This window comes from Pelodiscus sinensis, chromosome 1 (assembly GCF_052426305.1).
Source record: "Pelodiscus sinensis isolate ZL-2025 chromosome 1, ASM5242630v1, whole genome shotgun sequence".
NCBI lineage: Eukaryota > Metazoa > Chordata > Testudines > Trionychidae > Pelodiscus > Pelodiscus sinensis.
In genome coordinates this window covers 100327156-100347977 of record NC_143052.1, presented here as the reverse complement: position 1 = coordinate 100347977, position 20822 = coordinate 100327156, and the positions used below count along the sequence as shown (strand labels likewise).

The 20822-nt window shown below is 42.9% G+C and overlaps 1 protein-coding gene across 1 annotated transcript; it reads left to right on the top strand.

Moving 5' to 3' along the window:
- Positions 1 to 176: 176 nt before the first annotated feature.
- On the top strand, positions 177 to 19604 carry HSP90B1 (heat shock protein 90 beta family member 1). Its single transcript, XM_006138017.4, has 18 exons — positions 177 to 365; positions 875 to 974; positions 2677 to 2818; positions 2900 to 3016; positions 3728 to 4059; positions 6814 to 6925; positions 7834 to 7947; positions 9565 to 9681; positions 11408 to 11545; positions 11626 to 11703; positions 11788 to 11853; positions 12318 to 12587; positions 12871 to 13116; positions 13682 to 13818; positions 15453 to 15531; positions 15611 to 15766; positions 16603 to 16698; positions 19343 to 19604. Exons 1-18 carry the CDS (start codon positions 317 to 319, stop codon positions 19370 to 19372), a joined length of 2379 nt encoding a protein of 792 aa, XP_006138079.1. The 5' UTR covers positions 177 to 316; the 3' UTR covers positions 19373 to 19604.
- Positions 19605 to 20822: the final 1218 nt, after the last annotated feature.

Genomic DNA, 20822 nt, shown 5'->3' with positions numbered 1-20822 from the left:
CCGACTCTTCTTACTGGTGACCAATCAGAGGTAGCCACGCTCAGACCGCAGGAAGCCGCACATGGAAGGCCCTGATTGGCGAGGACCAGATCCCGCCCCACCTCCCAGGCAGCTTCATTGGCTGTGTGTTTGGCGTGGTGCGCTCTGATTGGCGGTGAGTTGAGCGCTTCTCCCCACCCCGTGTGCCGGACGGTGATAAGGCTGGGGGAGGGCCCTACCGGGCTGGTCCGGTAGGTTCGGCGCTTTTCCTGAGAGCTCGTGGGGCTGGATCTAGCGAGTCCTCGTCTGAGTCCGCACCGACACCCCCGCTGCTGCAATGAAGCCGCTGTGGGGACTCGCTCTTCTGTGTGTCCTGCTCCTGGCCTGTGAGTCGCCCCCTCCTCCCGCGCCCGCGGATTCTAGAAGCTTCTGGCGAGGAGCGGTTGGGGCCGGTGGGGCCTCCGCCCGGGGAGTGACCGGGAAGCCTGGGGACGGGGCGCGGCGCTGCGTGAGGCCGGGAGTTGCCCTGGGGCGAGCAGCCCCGCCCCCGCCCTTCTCCCCGTTATCGGTCTTTGGGGCGCGCGCCTGGCTGGGGGGGGGGCAGTGTCTTCCCCTCAGGGAATTGTGCCCCGAGGCGCTGCCGCGCGCTGCGCCCTTTGGTCCCGACGGGGTCTCCGCCCGCGGCGGCGTCACCACCCAGTGGGGTGGGCGGGTGTAACTCCGGGAGGGGGGGGGTCTTTTTTCCAGGTCGCGCTGCCCGGAGCGCTCCGCGCCCTTCTCCCCGCCTGCCTCGTGTCCCCCGCTGCGGGGGCCGGACTGAGCCCGCTAGAGGCCCCCGGGGGGGGCGGGCGGAGCCGCTCGGCTAGTCGGTCTCTAACGCTCCCTTCTCCCTCAGCATCGGTCAGAGCGGAGGACCTGGATGTGGACGCCACGGTAGAAGATGACCTGGGGAAAAGCAGAGAGGGCTCCCGGACTGACGACGAAGTTGTTCAGAGGTTTGTACCTTGTATTGTGTAAAGGTCTGTCGCCCCCTATAGCAAAACACTAAAATGCCCCCCCTGTGGGTTACTGCCTCATCCTTTTGCTGGCCTAAGAAGTCATAATGGAATGTGAGAGAGGTTTGTGTTTCTAATCTATAGGCTGAGCCTCTCTAGTCCAGCATCGTTGGGGCCTGACCAATGCTGAACCAGAGAATTTGCCAAAACATAGGAGGTCAGTGTTATCTAGGAGCATTGCCAGCAGTTCCACAGCTTGCTGGGCTTATAGGAGATATTTAGGGGTAAATTGGAGCTAAGTAACGGTGCAGAACAGGCACAGTCAGGACTCATGGCTATAAACAAACTTTATGGAACATGGAAATCTTGGCCACACCCATGACAGGTGGACATCCTGCTAACTGAAATCATGTCAGACTAGAAAGGTTCAACCTGTAAGATGTATTTCAGGGCAGGCGGTCTCAATCAGGGACATATGTATACACAGATTTCTGCATAGCCCTACTGGTACATCGACTCATCTAGACATTTGCATAGTTTTCCAACTTGGTGCCTAAAATAGTAGGGAAGTGAATGAAAACTAAATTTGCATACAATTCATTTATAGTGCTGTATATGCCGTACATAGAAATGTAATTTCCAATTGATTTATCATATGGTAAAAATAAAAGTAAGCAATCTTTCAATAAAAGAGTAATGTGACATTTTGTCCTTTTGTTGGTTTTATAAGCAAATAGCTTTCAAATGAGGTGAAACTTGATGTTATGCTGGACAAATCAGATTCCAGTAGTGCAGTGGTCTGGAAGGGGTAGCAAGCTGCTGTTTCAGATACATAAGAGCTTTGGTCTTTTCAGTTGATGGGCTTAAAAAAAAACAAATTGCCCATGTTTTGTTACTTTTTCTTCTGAAATGAATAAAATTAAAAGGTAGATCGTAAGTGAAACTTAATAATGATGTATGAAACAATAACCAGATTGTACTACTACAACATAACAATGCAGATTTAACATCTGTCACTGACTTTGGGGAACATGCAAGATAGGTCCACCAATGACTATTAGCAATAATGGGCAGAGATGGTGTCCCTTGTCTCTCATTGCCAGAAGCTGTGAATGACAACAGGGAATGGATCACCCTCTTCTATTCACTTCCTCTGGGACACCTTGCATTGGCCAATGCCAGAAGACAGAATACTGGGCTAGATGAAACTTTGGTCTGACCCATTATTGATGTACTTATGGCTTTCTTTGATTCTAGTCATCCCCATGGAGTATTAGTAGAAACAAGAAAGCTATTACAATAATACACTGGCTTATGGTGAACACTTGAAATAATAGCCTGTGTGCTACAGAAAGAAAGACATACAGCTGTGAGTTACTTTTATATCAGAGATAATATTATATATTGTGTCTTCAGAGGAGAGTCTTTAGACAAGGGACCTGTAGGATTTTCTCTGAGTAGAGAGGTCCAGCTTTTACAACATCTAATGCACTCCCTGTTACCAGACTTTACCAGTAGTTTTCATGCTTTGTGCTCCATTGTCAATCAAATCTTAACAGTTCTAAACTGTCATCCTGATGTCATGGTTTGTGGAACTTTATAGTAACCTGCGTGTGTCTGGAACCTCAAATTCAGTTGCTCTTGCCACTACATAGTAACTGAATATGGTCCAATAACAGATCTGCTATCTTTCTCTCCACAGAGAGGAGGAAGCTATTCAATTAGATGGCTTAAATGCATCCCAGATAAAAGAAATCAGAGAAAAATCAGAGAAGTTTGCATTCCAAGCTGAAGTTAACAGAATGATGAAACTCATTATCAATTCTTTATACAAAAACAAGGAGGTAAGCCGGATGTTTATCCAGGGAATGTCAATATGTATAGTTCTCGCATAACATTTATTATTCCTAAATATTTCATTTCAGATTTTCCTGAGAGAATTGATTTCAAATGCTTCTGATGCTCTAGATAAGATAAGGCTAATATCACTGACTGATGAAAATGCCCTTTCTGGTAATGAAGAACTCACTGTTAAAATAAAGGTAAGAGCTGCTAGCTTGTACAATAATCTGCTGATTCGTTACACACACACACACCCCACCCCCTCCCCATTGGAAAAGCTTCACTTTTCCTTGCTTGAGGTAACAAATTTTAAGTCTGCATATCCCAGTCTGTAAAGCACTTTAAAATTGTAAAAACTTGGTACCCTGGTATGACCATAAATCATTGGCACGTCTGCGCTTATGTCTAACTACAGCATGAAGTTGTTCAATGGTACAAAACTCCAGCTATGTAAATAACGTGCTATGTTATTAACATAGCTGGAGTTGACACATCTTGCCCAAATTACTATGGGGGTCTATGGCAGCAGGAAGGGGGATTTGCCTTTCTTTCAGGGTAGAATACAGGGGTTGACTGCAGAGTGATCTGTGGTCTATTTGGGACCGTTGGTACATCAGTCTCAGCATCAGTTGCTGCCATGGTGTAGATACAGCCTTAAGAGATACCACAAACATTTATGGCTCCCTTTCAGGACTTTGTGAAGAGTGACTGAAACACTGTATTGTTTCAGCAAGTGTCTTCCCATATTGTCTTAATGTGACTCCATACTCTTGCCATATTTTTTGCATAGCACATTTTATTCATGAAGAATCTGATTGGTTTTACTGTAACATCTTACTGTAACTTTCCATTTTAATAAGCTGAAATATGCATGCTGACACTTAACTGAATGTACTTTTTTCATTTTCTAGTGTGATAAAGAGAAGAACATGCTTCATGTTACAGACACAGGCATTGGCATGACCAAGGAAGAATTAATCAAAAACTTGGGTACCATTGCCAAGTCTGGTACAAGTGAATTCTTAAACAAGATTACTGAAACACAGGAAGATAGTCAGTCAACATCTGAGTTGATTGGCCAGTTTGGTGTTGGCTTCTACTCTGCCTTTCTGGTAGCAGACAGAGTTATTGTCACATCAAAGCACAACAATGATACTCAACACATTTGGGAATCTGATTCAAATGAATTCTCAGTGATTGATGACCCGAGAGGAAACACCTTGGGCAGAGGCACCACCATAACGTAAGTGTTGCAGCTGATCCAAAACTTATTAACCTGTTGAGGTACACCTTGCTCGTTAGCATGTTGTTTGTTCTCTGTATTATGATTCCTGTGCATATAACTCTTCATTTATAATATCTTTAGCATGAAATGAGTGCTTTCCCTGAATAGAGATGACTTCCTGAAAAGTATAACTATTGACCAAAGGTGTGGAGATTTTTAGCCAATTTTTCATTTTCTTGCATAGTTTAAGGATGTGATGCAATATTAACTGGTATTCCGAGTCCTGCTTGATTTTTTTTTTTTGTTTGTTTTATAAAGTTGAAATTTGTGCTTTTTCAGCTTATGTAAATGAGTACTTTTGCTAAACTGCAGAGTGACTTCTGTGGTCCATCTTAACAAAACTTTGTTTAATCTCTTAGGTTAATACATAGTGTAGAGAATAATGAATGATCATTTCAGAGTTGATCTTAACTTGTACTGCTCTGACACAAGTGGCTGAGTTCACTGTCCTTTCTGCTAATGGTCAGCCTTCTCCATATCTGAGGCTCATCATATTTGAGTATCAAGAACCACACAATTCCATTTTCAGTTTTATCAAAGTTTCCATTAACTTACAGTGGAGTAGACAATCTAAAAACTTCTGTCTGTTGAGATGTAAAAACTGCATAGTCGTCTCCACTCTTTGCAGTTCCTTCAGTACATTTCAGATTTCGCTATAACTACTTTCTAGTCCCGATAGCTTGAGTTGCAAGTATTGCTAGGAAGACTTTCCCCAACTTCATGCAGTGTGTGTGGGGGGGGGGGAGGAGAGAGGAGATAAAACAGTGCTAAATATAGTAGTTTGTAGGGATGTCACATGTAGTCAACTGCACATGTGTGCACGCATGCCCCTGTTGCCTCTCAGAAGCCACAAGGTGGGGAGGCTTCTGCAGAGCAGCCTCTGTCTGCAGGGAGTTTGTCCATCTCTACCCTGCCCCCAAGATGGGCTTCTGCTGCCTCGGATACAGAGGCAGCAGTGCAGGGTGGCAGGGGCTCCTCAGAAGTACACTGCTGGAAACTGTCCCCAGGGACTAATAAATAATTGTGTAACTGTTAATCTTTGATGTGGTTACATGATTATTCATTTACACAGTATCTAACATTCCTTGTACAGGTTGTACCTCTGTTAACCAGTACTCTGGTCTGGCAGGAGCGCAGATGTCCCAAGGCCAGAGAGCCCTAGTGGAGGGCTGGTGGCTGGGAGCCCTGCAGCAGGGTTAGAGCCCAGTAGAGGGGCTGCCCTGCAGCAACAGAACAGGAGCCCAATAGTAGGGCTGCTGTCCAGTGCAAACGCTGGAGGGTGGGGGCAGGAGCCTGCAGCACAACCAGAAGCCTAGCAACCCCACTACTACCTAGCGGCTCAGCGTCTTGGTGGGACTGCAAGGCAGTAAGGCTGCCCTCTGCTGAGAGCCTGATAGCAGGGCTGCCTGGCAGTGGGACCAGAAATGTGGGAGTGGGGCAGCGCAGCAAAAAGCCCAGTGGAGCTGTATGGTAAGACTGGGAAGCTGCAGGTCGACCCAGCAAGGCTTGTCACTTAGAGGAGCCAGTAGACCCCAACAGGGGGCTTCCCCTGTGGGAATAGAGCATGGCAGTGGGGCAATGCATGCCAGTGGCAGGACTGCCACAGTGAGGCCAGGAGCCCTGCATGCGGAGTAGGGATGTTAAAATTGATCAACTAATCAAATAGTCGATTAAATTTCCATGGACTATTTGAGTCGATAAGGGTGTTTCCACTTTGAAATGTAGCAAGAGCCCACTGGGCTCTTGCTACATTTCAAAGGTGGAAGTGCAGAATTCCACCTTCAAAAGTACAAGAGTCCCAGCTGGGACTCTTGTACATTTCAAAAGTGGAATGCCACTTCTATACCCCTCCCACAGAACTGGAGTTGGGGGGGAACCAGCTTTTAAGCTGGCTTCCCCCAGCATACCTTCCTCTCCTCCTCCTCCTCTCCCGCTCCCCCCCCGCTCTCTCTTTGTGATAGAGACAGCAAGTGGAGGAAGCGACTAGTTGATTAGTCGCTTACATCCCTGGAGCCCATGGCAGGGGAAAGTCAGCTGGGAGGCTGTCAGAGGCCATGGCTGGGGGGCTGGTGATGGGGGTAGGTACAGAAATAATCTTCCCTGGTCTGGGTCTGGTAAAATCCCTCATCTGGGATCAAAAGTCCCAAGAGTGCCGGACAAAGGCATTCCAACCTGTAGTCTGTCTTAAATGAAACCAAATTACCTGACAAAAATAAGTCACCAGTTTCAAGTTGTACTCTAGGGCTGGATTGGCAGATTGAATGGTGACTCAATGTCCTCCTGTTGCCCCTGTGTCTCCATTTGCAGTATGCTTCTTTGCTGATGATAATTCTAGATCTTTTTTGGACTCTTCTCTCCCCCCCTTCTTCCCTCCCCATTCTCCTACATATTCTGAAGTCTTGTGTCTGATAATGTTCAATTGTGTTAATGTGGCTTGTGTTTAACTGTAGTGTTCTGAATCTGTTCTGATTTGTTTTATTGGGCTTCCATAATTTTAAAAGTACTGTTGTTTTTTTCCTCTGGAAAAAGACAGCAAAGGAGCAGAGTTGAGGAAGAATTCTGACTGAACTTTGAGACTAGAGACTGTCCATTGTTTGGGTGTACTTATACACCAGGTTCTTAAAAATACTTAGGCATAGGTTCAGTAAGTAAAATTGCTTTGGAATAGTAGCCTTTCGTAACACACTAAATGGCTTGTACTGTCTTTCTCAGCCTTGTCTTGAAGGAGGAGGCATCTGACTATCTCGAGCTGGATACAGTTAAAAATCTAGTCAAGAAATATTCACAGTTCATAAACTTCCCCATATATGTGTGGAGCAGCAAGGTAAATAGCTCTAACTCTTAACTAATTATTCATTATTATATATACAGCACTAATTTCAAGGTCTTGAAAAATCTACTTCCTGATGGAGGACATTCTATCACAATTTCCTGAGCTGTTCTGCAGAGCTTGTGTTCTATGGAAGCAGTTACTCTCATGGGTTGCAAAAGCGATATTGGATCTTGTTTGGCTAGCAGTTCTCCAAAATGACACTTCCAATGCAGCAGAATTGACAAACTGCTCGTTAGCTTCACTGCTCTTCAAACCTGGTGAAGAGGAGAATTTCTGGTAACTTAAATGCTACTTGGAAAAGTTGAGCAGTGGCTGAGGAAATTGGGATGTATAAGAAGGATAAATTAAGAGGCAGGTGGACAAATCAGAATCAGAATCCTGTCCCTCCACCTCCCCACTCTCAGATGGGGAGAAAGCTACAAGATGGCACTACATATCTAATAGCCAAAAGCAAAACCAAGAAGTGAAAGATCTTAAGCAGGGAATGCCTCATGGTGGAAATACATACGTAGCCACTCATAGTTTCTGGGGCTTCACACCAGGGTATTGTCTGGTGGCCTCACTTTCTCTCTTTCTGTTTGTCTGCCTCTGGTTAAGAGTCTTCAGCATCATACAAAATTCCAGCATGGTGGTTGAAAATCAACTTGAGCAATCAGTATTGTTTCTGCTGCAGCCCCATTCACATCTGTTAGTCACACTGAATTTTTATATGTTGATATTCAGAATCCTACATGACTTTAAAGCATGGCAGGTGGCATGTTCTAGTTACTCATTCAAAATAAAAGCTTACTGATTTTTTTCAGTCCTAAATCACTCTTCCATGAGAAACAATTAGAAGAACCTTGTCAAACAGCCTCTTGACTTAAGCAATGTGGACTTACAGTTAAGTGTTTCCACAGACTGAGACTGTAGAAGAGCCCATTGAAGAGGAAGAAGTAAAAGAAAAAGAAGAAACGGATGATGAAGCTGCTGTTGAAGAGGAGGAAGAGGAGAAAAAGCCAAAAACTAAGAAAGTATGGGTTTTTTTTGGATATACACTTGAGGGCTAAACAGCTTGTCTTAGTTACCTGTTAAGGGGTGCAAAATGTTTCATCTTCTAGATGTGCATGATATAGTTCTAGCAATGACAGTGCCTTCTAGTAAGCCTGCCATCAGGATGGTGCTGATAACAAGTCTGATGCAAATGCCAGAACAGGAGTAAATATATTTCAATTCAGAAACACTGATAGTAATGTACTGAATGTATTCTTTCTTTGGCAAGTAAGCATCTGAGGGGGGTCAAGGGTCTTGAGTTGTTAGCGATCTAGTGGCTATCTATTGATCAACAAGCTAATGGAAACTCATAATACCAGTGTTCACCTCAAACTCAGACTGAAAAGAAATTTTTTAGTATTTTGGATTTATATAAATTCAGGTATGCCATGCATAATGTGTGCATGCCTAAATAAGTACACAAACCGTAAGTTATCAGCTGTTTGGTGTCCCATTCTGTCATTCCCCCCATGGTACTTGCATTTGCATACTATATCTTAAATGTCACACTGTAAACCCTTCAGGGTGGGCACCATTTCAGTTTGTCTTCATGTGCCTAGTGCATTATTGAGCACCTAAAGTAATACTGAATATGCAGTACACTAGAGGCTCACAATATATACGTAAACTTTTCTATTTGAGATGCCTCAGTGAAGTGGTGACTTGCTTCTGCAACTTTGGGTCTGATCTATTCTACGAGCTTAGGTCAACTGCTTCAGTGTTAGGTTGAATTTGTAATGTCTACACTATCCAGTCCCTCCTGTTGACCTAAATAAAGAGCTCTTAATCTTGACCCTTATACTCCACTTGAATTGGAGTAATGCTTAAGACAACATTTCCATTTTGAATTAAACAAAGTGGAAACACTGTATTGTAATTTACTAGTCTCCAGATAGTGATCCAAATTGCTGTTATGGACAGTCTGAGCTCTTTCAGTCAGGTGAGCAGGAAAAGCTCCAGGAACACTGGAATGTTTCCTTCCTCTGGAGCAAATTGGAAAGCTTACTAACACAGCTGAGCATACAAGCCCAGGGTCACACATGCCTCCAGCATAGTGTGTTTGAGACAGTGGTTCTGATGGCAGGGGAGGAGGGACTGTGCAGCAGAGCTCTGACCCAGCAAAATAAATGTTGATCTCTGTCCCGGAATTGCACAGGGCATGGTCAGTAAGGGCTACGCCAGGGGCACAGCAATGCTGTGTGACAATAAAGGAGCTTACACAAGTGTACTACAAGACAGGCTTGTTGTGAGCCACAGATGTGGGAGGCTGACAACATGCATCCATAACTACTTGAAACAGTGTGTTCATCCCATGAGGCATTAGGACCCTAGCCCAGAATTCCAATCTGCTTCAGGGACTGTGGGATAGCTATCCATGGTGCATCACTCAATGCAGTGAGGATGTGCTCCATCAACCACAACCATCTAGTAGGAGTACATGCAAAATAGTATTAAATTGGATGCTCTAATTTAAAAGTCTAACTGGCCTACATTTGTAGTATTGACACATGATTACAGTTACTTCTAAATTAATATCAGCAGTCTTGGACATACACAAAAAAGCTGAACAATGTAAAATTGACTTTTTTCATTCTCAGGTTGAAAAAACTGTCTGGGATTGGGAGCTTATGAATGATATTAAGCCAATTTGGCAGAGACCATCTAAGGAAGTTGAAGATGATGAATACAAAGCATTTTACAAATCGTTTTCTAAGGTAAATTTGATATTCAAATTTCTACAGTACTTTTCTGGCACAGTAACCTCTAACTTCCCCATACACTGCTTTAGTCTAAAATTGAGAGGCCAGATCCTTAAACCTACCATAACTTACTTTACTAAAAAGTCCTTGTCCTGATTTTGGAGGCTGAGCAAATGGGCAAAGGGAGTAAAAGGATTAGTGAGGAAGGTATAGGTAGTATGATTTTACTCCTGGAGCAACTCTGCACCAAAAAATGAAATTCTGTACAAGTTGAACTTCCATGGTTCAGCATGATTTTAGTTAGTCGGATGTCCACTCACCGTGGGCATGACCAAGATTCCTGTGGTCCCATAAAGTTTGTTTGCAGCCCACAATCCTGGCTCTGTGTTTTGTTATTTAGCACTAGTTTACCCCTTAAATGTCTTGTAAGAGCCCAGTAAGCAGTGGAAGTGTTGGTAATGCTGCTAGACAATACTGATCTGTGGTCCAGCAAACTCTTTGGTTTGGCCCTGGACATATTCCAAAGGTGCTGGGCTAGAGAGGTTCATCCTGCACAATATTTTAAAATTGTACATACATAACTGGCATGGTGAAGTATAGTGGGGTTTTTTGGTAACTTCAAATGCCTGTAACAGTGAAGACAAAAGATTCAGGAAACTTTGACAGATTCTTACAAATTCTTTATCAATATGTCAATCTTTAACGTTTTCATTTAAACAGTCATTACTTATACAAATGCAGTGTAATAACCTGGCCTATGAGGGCGATAGTGTCCTCATGGACTATTTTGTCTGTCATGTTTAGTCCCAAATTTAAGCTTCCATATGTATTGTAAGATTTTTGGGTCATACCATTGTAGTGGAACAGGAGGGTAGGCAAATTAGCAGTATTTTAGTTGTAAAATAGTAGATGACTAGCAGAGAGGGGAGAATTAGGGTAGTCGGTGAGTTCGGTCATATATGTGATTTGCCAACCAACACCCTTTGGTCTCCAGAGGTGGTATCCATGCCCTCATGCCAAGTGTGGATAGAGTGCTGGGAGAGAGGGTGTGCAATAATAGATGGGACTAAAGAGGAAGGGGATTCAGGCTAGCAAGGAATATAAGGGGAAGGGTGGTGCCAGCAGTCATGTGCACACTGACATGTGTATGCACATAACTAATACAGCTGAAACCTACAAAACTGGAATAGCACCTTGGTGGAAATCACAAATTCAAAGTTGTGAAACATTAATTCTGCATTGTATAGCGGTGTGGAATTCTAGTAGAAGTAATCTTTGCAGATAAGATCCTATTTTCTTACTGGCAACTAGTATCCTATTTTCAGTGGCTGTGTAATGAGACTTTTTGTTTTACTACTATAGTGCTTAACCTTTCTATTTCAATGATCTTCCCTCGGTTTTAGTGGAACAGGCTGCTTAGTGAATTACTGTTTTTACATGTTTGATAGGGAATTAATCTTCGAGAATCTGGGATTTGGTTTCACTGTTTAGTTGGCAATCTCCTTAATCTTATTTCATGCAAATCTGGAATGACAGGAAGATGTTAAATAAAATTTCCCTTCTAAAGGATAAATCAGGGCAGAGTTATGTAGAGATTAAAAGCACTCTGATTTATCCCATTAATTATTTCTATCACGGATCCAACTTTGTTCCTCCTTGTGAGTCTGCACTTTTGGAATATCTCTTTCACACACAAGCTCTAGAAAGAAACACTGATTAAATAGTAACTTTCCTTCCACAGGAACACGATGATCCTATGGCTTATATTCACTTCACTGCTGAAGGAGAAGTAACATTCAAGTCTATCTTGTTTATTCCTACCACAGCTCCGCGTGGTTTATTTGATGAATATGGATCCAAAAAGAGTGATTACATTAAGGTAAAAACATAAGTATTCTAAAAGATGGCATATACTTCAACATCCCTGAAGCATTCCTAATTATTTTTTTTATCATGCAGTTGTATGTCCGGAGAGTATTCATCACTGATGACTTCCATGATATGATGCCTAAATATCTTAACTTTGTGAAGGGTGTTGTAAGTATCTTGAAGTGTTTAACTGAACTTGCTTAAATTACTATTGCTTCTACTTCATAATTTCAGCTTTTTTTCCCCAATTAGGTGGACTCTGATGATCTTCCTCTGAATGTATCTCGTGAAACCCTTCAGCAGCATAAATTGCTAAAGGTATCTTAGTTGGCTTGTTAAACTATGTCTACTGGCGCCTGAGTGACTAAATCTACCACTTCCCCTGTTAAGTAACATGATTGTAGCAAGTATGGGGAAGCACAAAATACTCAACTAGCCATATTTGAGCCTAGATTCTTTCTAGACTACATATTTGAGCCTAGATTCTTTCTAGACTATCTAATCTAAATTAGGAATCAAAACATCAAGATTAACTTCATTTCACTTAATTAAAATTTGAAAGTACAAAATGGAACAGTTCATAAACTCTTGCCACAACCAGAATTTATTGAATCTTCACTAGAAGACAGAAAAGGGGGTGGCTAAGGAGCTAACATGAGAATAGGAATAATTAACAGATTAATGCCTTTTTTAGCACTCCTAACAGCTTTAAAAGATTGTTTGTGCTCCTTGTTCATATAACAGCATGAGTGAACTTGCTGTTTTGTCTTTGGAATGAATAGGTTATTAGGAAGAAACTGGTTCGTAAAACTCTTGACATGATCAAGAAGATTGCTGAAGAAAAATACAATGATACGTTTTGGAAAGAATTTGGTACAAACATAAAACTTGGAGTGATAGAGGATCATTCCAACCGTACTCGTCTAGCTAAGCTTCTTCGTTTCCAATCATCTCATCATGAAAGTAACACTACTAGTCTGGACCAGTATGTGGAGAGAATGAAGGAGAAACAAGACAAAATCTATTTCATGGCAGGAGCCAACAGAAAAGAGGTAAATCTTCTGTAACAAAGCAAAATAGTCAAATAGCAAATCTGCCTGAGTTTAGGAATCAGACTGGTTGTAATTAAAGCTCTTACTGCTGGAAAGAGTGGCTAGGCTCAGTGTGCCAGATGACTTGTAGTTGCTTGTACTGTAGTGTTGGTATTCAAGGCAACTTGGATATTAGCAGCCTCTGGCATTTTTAGGTTAATGTTGTTTCACAACTGTCCAAAGAACTACACAGCAATAGAATTCCAATAACTTAGTGTCATGAAGTATTAATTTGTCTTTGTAGGCCGAATCTTCACCATTTGTTGAACGTCTTCTGAAAAAGGGCTATGAAGTGATTTATTTGACTGAACCTGTGGATGAATACTGTATTCAAGCTCTGCCAGAATTTGATGGCAAGAGATTCCAGAACGTTGCTAAGGAAGGAGTGAAATTTGATGAAAGTGACAAATCCAAGGAGAGTCAGGAAGCTTTGGAAAAAGAATACGAACCACTCTTAACCTGGATGAAAGACAAGGCTCTAAAGGACAAGGTACACACTTATTTGTTTAGAGTAGTGTTATCTTGCACCTCTATGGTACCTGACTAATCCTTCATTTAATTTTTACTTTTACACCCTCATCTTCCCTATAGACTTCATTTATTTGTCCATAGGGTACGGCTACACTGTGGTTTTGAAAGAGGGTTTTTCCAACATTTGGCCGCAGGTAGACAGGCCAGTATCGGGGGAAAAACCTCTTCCGGGAAAAGAATTGGAAGAAGATATGCAAATACAAGTATGATTTGCATACCTTTCCCAAAAAAACGCAGTGTAGCCATACCCATATGGACAAACTTCATTTCTATATGAATATAGATGTGCTTTTTTAGAAAGTTCTCATGTCTCTCAATTGCTTTTAGAAGACTTATACTAATAGAATATCGGGACTCTTCACTGGGGGGAGGGGAGCTTTCAAAACCATCATATATAGGACTGTATTTGAACAGATGTTTTTACTAACTGACCTCAAAGATGAGAACTACAAATAAAGAGAGTATACAAACATTATTTTCCTGGTTAGGGGTTCCCTCAATCTCAGTAAACATTTTTTTCCTAGATTGAAAAAGCTGTGTTGTCTCAACGCTTAACTGAGTCTCCCTGTGCACTGGTGGCTAGTCAGTATGGATGGTCTGGCAACATGGAAAGAATCATGAAGGCTCAGGCATACCAGACTGGGAAGGATATCTCCACAAAGTAAGCTTTACTTCTTGTACATCAGTCTACGAACACCACAGACATGAGCCACAGTTAGTAGGCAATTATGACTTGCTTGATAGTGCTCCCTATTTATAAGAATGGATCTAAAAGTCTCACTTATGATGATGTGAGACTCATTGGAAGTTAGGTAAGATGAATGTCATAGAATGATAGAAGACTAGAATTGGAAAGGCCCTCGAGGTCATCAAGTCCAGTCCCCTGCCCTCATGGCAGGACCCAGTACTATCTAGACCATCCCTGATAGACGTTTATCTAACCTGCTCTTAAATATCTCCACAGATGGAGATTCTACAACCTCCCTATGCAACTTATTCCAGTGTTTAAGAAAAACTTCTTAAAACCAACTGATAGGGTGGTTAATGTCCAACCTAAGCCTCCCTTGCTGTAGTTTAAGTCCATTGCTGCTTGCTCTATCCTCAGAGGCCAAAAAGAACCATTTTTCTCCTTCCTCCATGTGACACCCTTTTAGATACCTGAAAATAGCTATCCTGTCCCTCCTCAGTCTTCTCTTTTCCAAATTAACAAGCCCAATTCTTTCAGTCTTCCTTCATCGGTCATGTTCTCTAGACCTTTAATCATTCTTCTCTGGATCATCTTCAATTGCTCTTCTCTAGATCATCTTCAATTTCTCCATCTTTCTTGAAATGTGGTACCCAGAACTAGACACAATACTCCAACTGTAGCCTAATCAGCACAGAGTAGAGCGGAAGAATTACATCTTGCTCACAACACACCTGTTCATGCATCCTAGAATCATGTTTGCACTTTTTTTTTTTTTTTTTTTTTTGCTGCAGTAGCAGCATCACACTGCTGACTCATATTTAGCTTGTGGTCCGCTATGACCCCTTTCTGCAGTACTCCTTCCTAGAGAGTCGCTTTACCATTCTGTATGTATGAGACTGATTGTTCCTTCCTAAGTGGAGTACTTTGCACTTGTTCTTATTAAACTTCATCCTGTTTGCCTCATACCATTTCTCCTATTTGTCCAGATGGTTTTGAATTATGACCCTATCCTCCAAAGCAGTTGCAGCCCCTCTCAGCTTGGTATCATCTGCAAACTTAATAAGCGTACTCTCTATGCCAATGTTTAAATAATTGATGAAGATATTGAACAGAACTGGTCCCAAAACAGACACCTGCAGAACCCCACTTCTTATACCTTTCCAGCAGGATTGTGGACTGTTAACTACTCCCTAAGAAATGTTATCCAGCCAGTTATGCACCCACCTTATAGTAGCCCCAGCTAAACTGTATTTGCCTAGTTATTGATAAAGACTATCATGCGAGACTGTATCAAATGCCTTACTAAAGTCTAGGTCCGCCACTTTGTAGCCCCTTCTTGTGCTTGCTTGCTTCAGAAACTGACTACTGAAGCACAACAGAATGAATTGATCAGATAAGCCTCTGCACATCTGAGTAAATATGTGAGTAGGTCAGCAGGGTGAGCTAAGTGTTACATATAAAGCTGACTTTCCACACTGTACTTATCCAGAGTACGAACTTACTGACGGACTGTTCGGAAGTAAACAAAGCCTTAAACATTAGACAGCAAACTAAGTGGTGTTACCAGTTTTAAGACGCTAGCTACTAACAATTTTTTTTTCTTGTAGTTATTATGCTAGTCAGAAGAAGACATTTGAAATTAACCCTAGACATCCACTGATCAAGGACATGCTCAGGCGCATAAAGGTAAACAGAAGTTACAAAATGATAGGTTAATTGTTTAGCTACATTAACCCTGGTTAATAGTCTGTCTTTTTCAACTCAGGAAAATGAAGAGGATAAAACAGTTGCAGATCTTGCTGTAGTTCTATTTGAAACAGCGACCATAAGATCAGGCTATATGTTGCCAGACACCAAGGAATATGGAGAGAGAATAGAAAGGATGCTTCGTTTAAGTTTAAACATTGACCCTGAAGCAAAGGTGAGCTGCCACCACTTCTGGTTACAGCTTGGTGCTCGTCTTAGTTTTCAAAGCACTTTTTAAAAACAACTTCCATTTCAAACAAAACTTCAGATGGGTATGTGTATGGGAGCTAGTGTAGCTATACCCAGATATTTTGGGAGTGAGACTTTGAGCTAGCAGGGTTTGTGCTCAGGAGCAGCTGTAGAGCCACAACTTCAAAGCATAGAAGTTGTGGCTCTACAGCTGCTCTTACAACAGAAACCCTCCTAGCCCAAGTCTGTCGATCTCAGATTGGAAAGCTCACCTGGGGAACATCTACCACAGTATTTTGGAGTAATGGGCATTAATAGAACACTGGGAGGCTTGCCCCTCTGCTAGCTATGCTTGTGAACTCCCCTCTCGTGAGAAGAAGGCAACCCTGGCTTTCTTCCCCCCAAAATCGTTGCAATATGGAGACAATGTAGGAGATGGCTGTTACAGATATGGGGAATGGCCAGACTTGAAGAAATCCACTTCAGGGTAGATGGGCAGGTCTTGCTATCAGAGTGGTGCAAAGGCCAGGAAAGTGAGCCTCTAGACAATCTTCAGTCCTATCTAGAGGACTACACTACCTCTAGTGACTTGCAAAACCATTCAGTTAATTGCATTTTATGTACAACTTTATTTAACATCCAGCAGCTAGATGCATCAAAGAAGTGATTAAATGTTACCTTGTGCCGTTTTTCACTGAAACCCAGTTCATACAAGAACTTCAAACTGAGTCTTGTGCATATCCTGTCTATCATTAAGACAGATAAGCAAACTGATTCATTGAGGCTAGAATGTTGTTTCATGTTAATTTGTTAATGTCTAAGGTGGAAGAGGAGCCAGAAGAACCTGAAGACACAGCTGAAGTAGAGCAAGATGAGGAAGAAGTAGAAGCTGATGGTGACGAAAGTGAAACCGAAAAGGTCAGTTCTCAGAATAAGTCTTAAATTTCTGCAATCTCTAATCCACTATCTTTTTCTACAACTCTGGAATCTGTTCTCATTAACATGAACAGTGTTCATGCAGCAAATCATAGTTTCAGTGAGGCATAGTATAGATCAAGCTTGTGTAACTTCAAGGAAGCTGCTACTTGTTTATATTGTCAAATGAGATAGTGATGAGAAATCTCCATCTTGTAGTTAGAGACTAGATCAAAATTGGGATTAAGACAAGGTTACTTCCATAAGGCATTTCATGTATGCTTGTCCTAATTCTACTAGACAGGAAGCTACTAAAACCTTAAGTATAGAAAAACAGATTGGAGATGGACTATTCAGCTAGTAGCTGAACTTATTTCTGACCATGGATTTATCAGTTATTAGAATGCTAGTATTTTTCCAGTAAAGTGGGAACTGCTTGTATTTCCAGTTAACTGTATTTCAAGGTTCAGTAATCAAATTTAACACTCACTAATCTATTTTAAAGTAACCTTAGATTTTTAGACATCTGCAACTACTTTAATGTTGTCACAAGCTGTAATGCCTTGGGACACTTCTCGTTTTCTAGAATTGTAGTTCCTTACAGCTTCATCCCTATTCGGAAGACCAGCTGGAAGCAAATAATAAATTATTGGCTTCTAGGAATAAATCTATTCTCATGATACCAAGTAGAGATTGTTTGGTGTTCAGTCACCTGCCTGAAGTAATTGGCTCCTGTAGCTTTTATCTGTAATGCTGGAATTTGCATAGTGGTGCTTTGCTTAATTGTACCCAGGAATCTAATGCTGCATTTAGTGAGTTACGTACCCCGGAATAGAGGAGAGGATTAAAGGATAGTAGATAAATGAGGTCAACAGAACTTGTTTCTAGACTCATAGCTGCTTAAATATACAGTAAAACTCCATTAGTCCGGCATCCAATGCTCCGGGACTCCTGATGGTCCGGCACTATCAGGAACCCGGAAGTGCTGGGGCAGCCGGACAGGCTTCCCCCATTCAGCTGCTGCTGAAACTGACCAGCAGCTGAATCAGGGAAGCCGGGAGCAGAGCATCTGGGGTGCTGCCGGGTTGGTCTCGTAGCGCTGCCCCTCGGGGCTGCGGGACCAACCCGGCAGCACCCCAGCTGCTTTTGGGGACCCCTGGGGCAGAGCATCTGGAGTGCTGCCGAGTTGGTCCCGCAGCGCCAAAGGACGGCGCTGCGGGACCAACCCGGCAGGACCCCACCTGCTCTGCCCCAGGGGTCCCCGATTCAGCAGCTGCTGAAACTGACCAGCAGCATCAGTTTCACCAGCAGGCTGAATCCGGACGCCTGGGGCAGAGCAGCTGGGGTGCTGCGGGGTTGGTCTTGTAGCGCCGCCCATCGGCGCTGCGGGACCAACCCGGCAGGACCCCAGCTGCTCTGCCCTAGGGGTCCCCGAGTCAGCCGCTGCTGAAACAGATCAGCGGCAGATTCCAGGAAGCCCGGGGCAGAGCTGCTGTGCCTGGGACTTCCTGGAATCAGTTGCTGATCTGTTTCAGCAGCAGCTGAATCAGGGACCCCTGGGGCAGAGCAGCTGGGGGTCCCCAAGAGCAGCTGGGGTGCTGCCGGGTTGGTGCCGCAGCCCCAAGGGGCAGCGCTACGGGACCAACCGGGCAGTACCCCAGCTGCTCTGTCCCAGGCGTCCCCAAGAGCAGCTTGAAGTGCTGCTGGGTTGGTGCCGTAGCGCTGCCCCTCAGCGCGGCGGGACCAACCCAGCAGCATCCCAGCTGCTCTATTGCGGGCATCCCCGATTCAGCTGCTGCTGAAACTGACCAGCAGCAGCTGAATCAGGGATGCCTGGGGCAGAGCCGGACTATCGTAAAGGGGGGCTATGAGGGGTCTGGGGTGGCATCCCCTCCCACCCCACTCCAGACCCCTCATAGCCCCCCCCCTTCTGATAGTCCGGCATATCTGATAATCCGGCACCCCCTGGGTCCCAAAGGTGCCGGATTATCGGAAGTTGACTGTACTTGCAAAGCCTACTCTGAACTGCTGCAACAATACTGCTGTGAACAGGAACTCCATTGTACTTTGATTTGCTAGTCATCCCTATAAAGCTCCTGTTAAGAGCTCAACAGTCATGAACCAGAGAGCTAATATACTTTTAGCATTGGTCAACTTGTTTCTTCCTAAGTTACAGATTTTGCAGAGATGAACTACCATCATAATTGCATTCCAAATCATAATTTGCATTCCAAAAGTGGCCTATCGGGGGCAAGTTGGATTTTGTGCCTTTTTGCTGCATTGATTTAAAGGATCTGAAAGGCTTCTTAAAAAAATTGTTTTAATTTAAATAACCGGTCACCTGCTCCCTCCATTTGGATAAGTAAACACCACGGGAGCACCTGTAGGGTCAGGATGATCTTAAGATCTCCCATCAGTTGCCTGCCTCTTGGATTTAAATTAGTGTAAACACACACAGTTTTTTAAAAGACTAAAAATGTCTTCAGTCATAAGCATTACAAGTGCTATGAAAATGAGATTTGGCAAATGTACTGCAGAAACTGGCTTTTGAAAGCCATGGCTTTTGGTATGCAGACACAGACCTATAATCTCAAAGTATCTTTTTAAATGGTCTCGAGACAAACTTAATTTTCTCTCATCTTTGCAGGAATCTACAGATGTAAAAGATGAACTGTAAACAGCACTCAACTAGCATCCTGCCTGGGGTGAGGAGGGAATGTGAATTAGATTGTTCAGTTTTTCACTGTAAAATGTTAAGGGGGTGGTGTTGTGGGGTTATGGGCTGAGGAGGATTTTTTAAGTTTAATTTTTTAAAACATTCCTCATGAATGTAAATTTGTACTATTTAACTGACTATTCTTGGTGTAAAATCTTGTCATGTGTACAAAATAAAATGTTCCAAAATACCATGTGTAACCCAACTGGAATGTTCATCTTTCTTAGCTTAGACCTAAATATACAGAGGTTTACATAGTGTGTGTGTGTGTGTGTGTGTGTGTGTGTGTGTGTGACTAAGATGGGGGAGGGACCTGCTCACAGAGCTGATTTCTGTGCATTAAAACACATTGGTCACAATTGTCAACTTCTGAAGGGCCAGTATTGTCTGGCTGGCAGGCTAATAATACTTGTTTCGTGCCCAGTAGTTATGGGCAATATCCTGTGACGTAAGGAGGTTATGACTGTTGTATTGGTTGACCTAAAACTTTTCTACTGTCAAAACTAGACTGATCCACAAGACAAGTGAATACAGTGAACCCTCGTTTATCGCGGTAGATAGGTTCCAAACCCGACCGCGATAGCTGAAAATCCGCGAAGTAGGGACACCATATTTACGTATTTGGGGTCTTCATATATCGCGGCTATTTTCGAAATTTCCGGAAAATCCGCGATATATTTCTTTTATAATATATACATACAAAAAGTCCGTGAAGTCGTGAATCCGCGATGGTCGAACCGCGAAGTAGCGAGGGCTCACTGTAGATGTTTGGGCAGTGAGGTGACTAGGAGAAACTATACAAATATCACTTAAAATACAGAATTACTGCATCTTCTTGTCAAGGCTGAAAAGGCAACGCAGGCTTCTAAATCCACGTGTCTTTCATCTCTGCTGCATTTTGAAAAGGGAAGTATATTAGGATCTCCTATTTGTAGTAGAGCATTTGAGTGGATTTAAAACTGCTTCTCTCACATTATTCCCTCTTCCTTCCACCATTTACAGCATCACTGAAGTGATGCAGCTCCTTGCTTGGCTGTATCAAGACTAGGAATAGACCCTATTGCCATAATAGTCAGTTAACTACTTTGTTCTATGAACTACAGTAAATTAAACTTGTTTCAAACTGAGATTGTAGAAACAACATACAATCTGTCAAACTTGGGTATCTGAAGGACCATCGTCTCTCGTGTGAACCTGCCCAGGGATTGAGGTTAGCTGGGGAAGTCTGCTCAGTGTTCCCCCCCATTTATGGAGCTAAGATTAACATCAATGTGGAACATGGCCATCTCAGATTTTGCTCCCAGGCTGTGGAATTCTCTTCCCCCAGGATATTTGCATGGTGCCACCATTAGTATTGTTTCTGCGTTCGGCTAAAGCCACCCTTTTTATTCATTCTTTTATTGGAGGAAGG

Excerpts from the sequence above, each read along its gene's own strand:
- HSP90B1 (XM_006138017.4), top strand. The coding sequence starts at position 317 with ATGAAGCCGCTGTGGGGACTCGCTCTTCTGTGTGTCCTGCTCCTGGCC. Across the intron at positions 6,926-7,833 it reads TATATGTGTGGAGCAGCAAG|ACTGAGACTGTAGAAGAGCC; the intron begins GTAAATAGCTCT and ends GTGTTTCCACAG. Across the intron at positions 15,767-16,602 it reads ACATTGACCCTGAAGCAAAG|GTGGAAGAGGAGCCAGAAGA; the intron begins GTGAGCTGCCAC and ends TTAATGTCTAAG.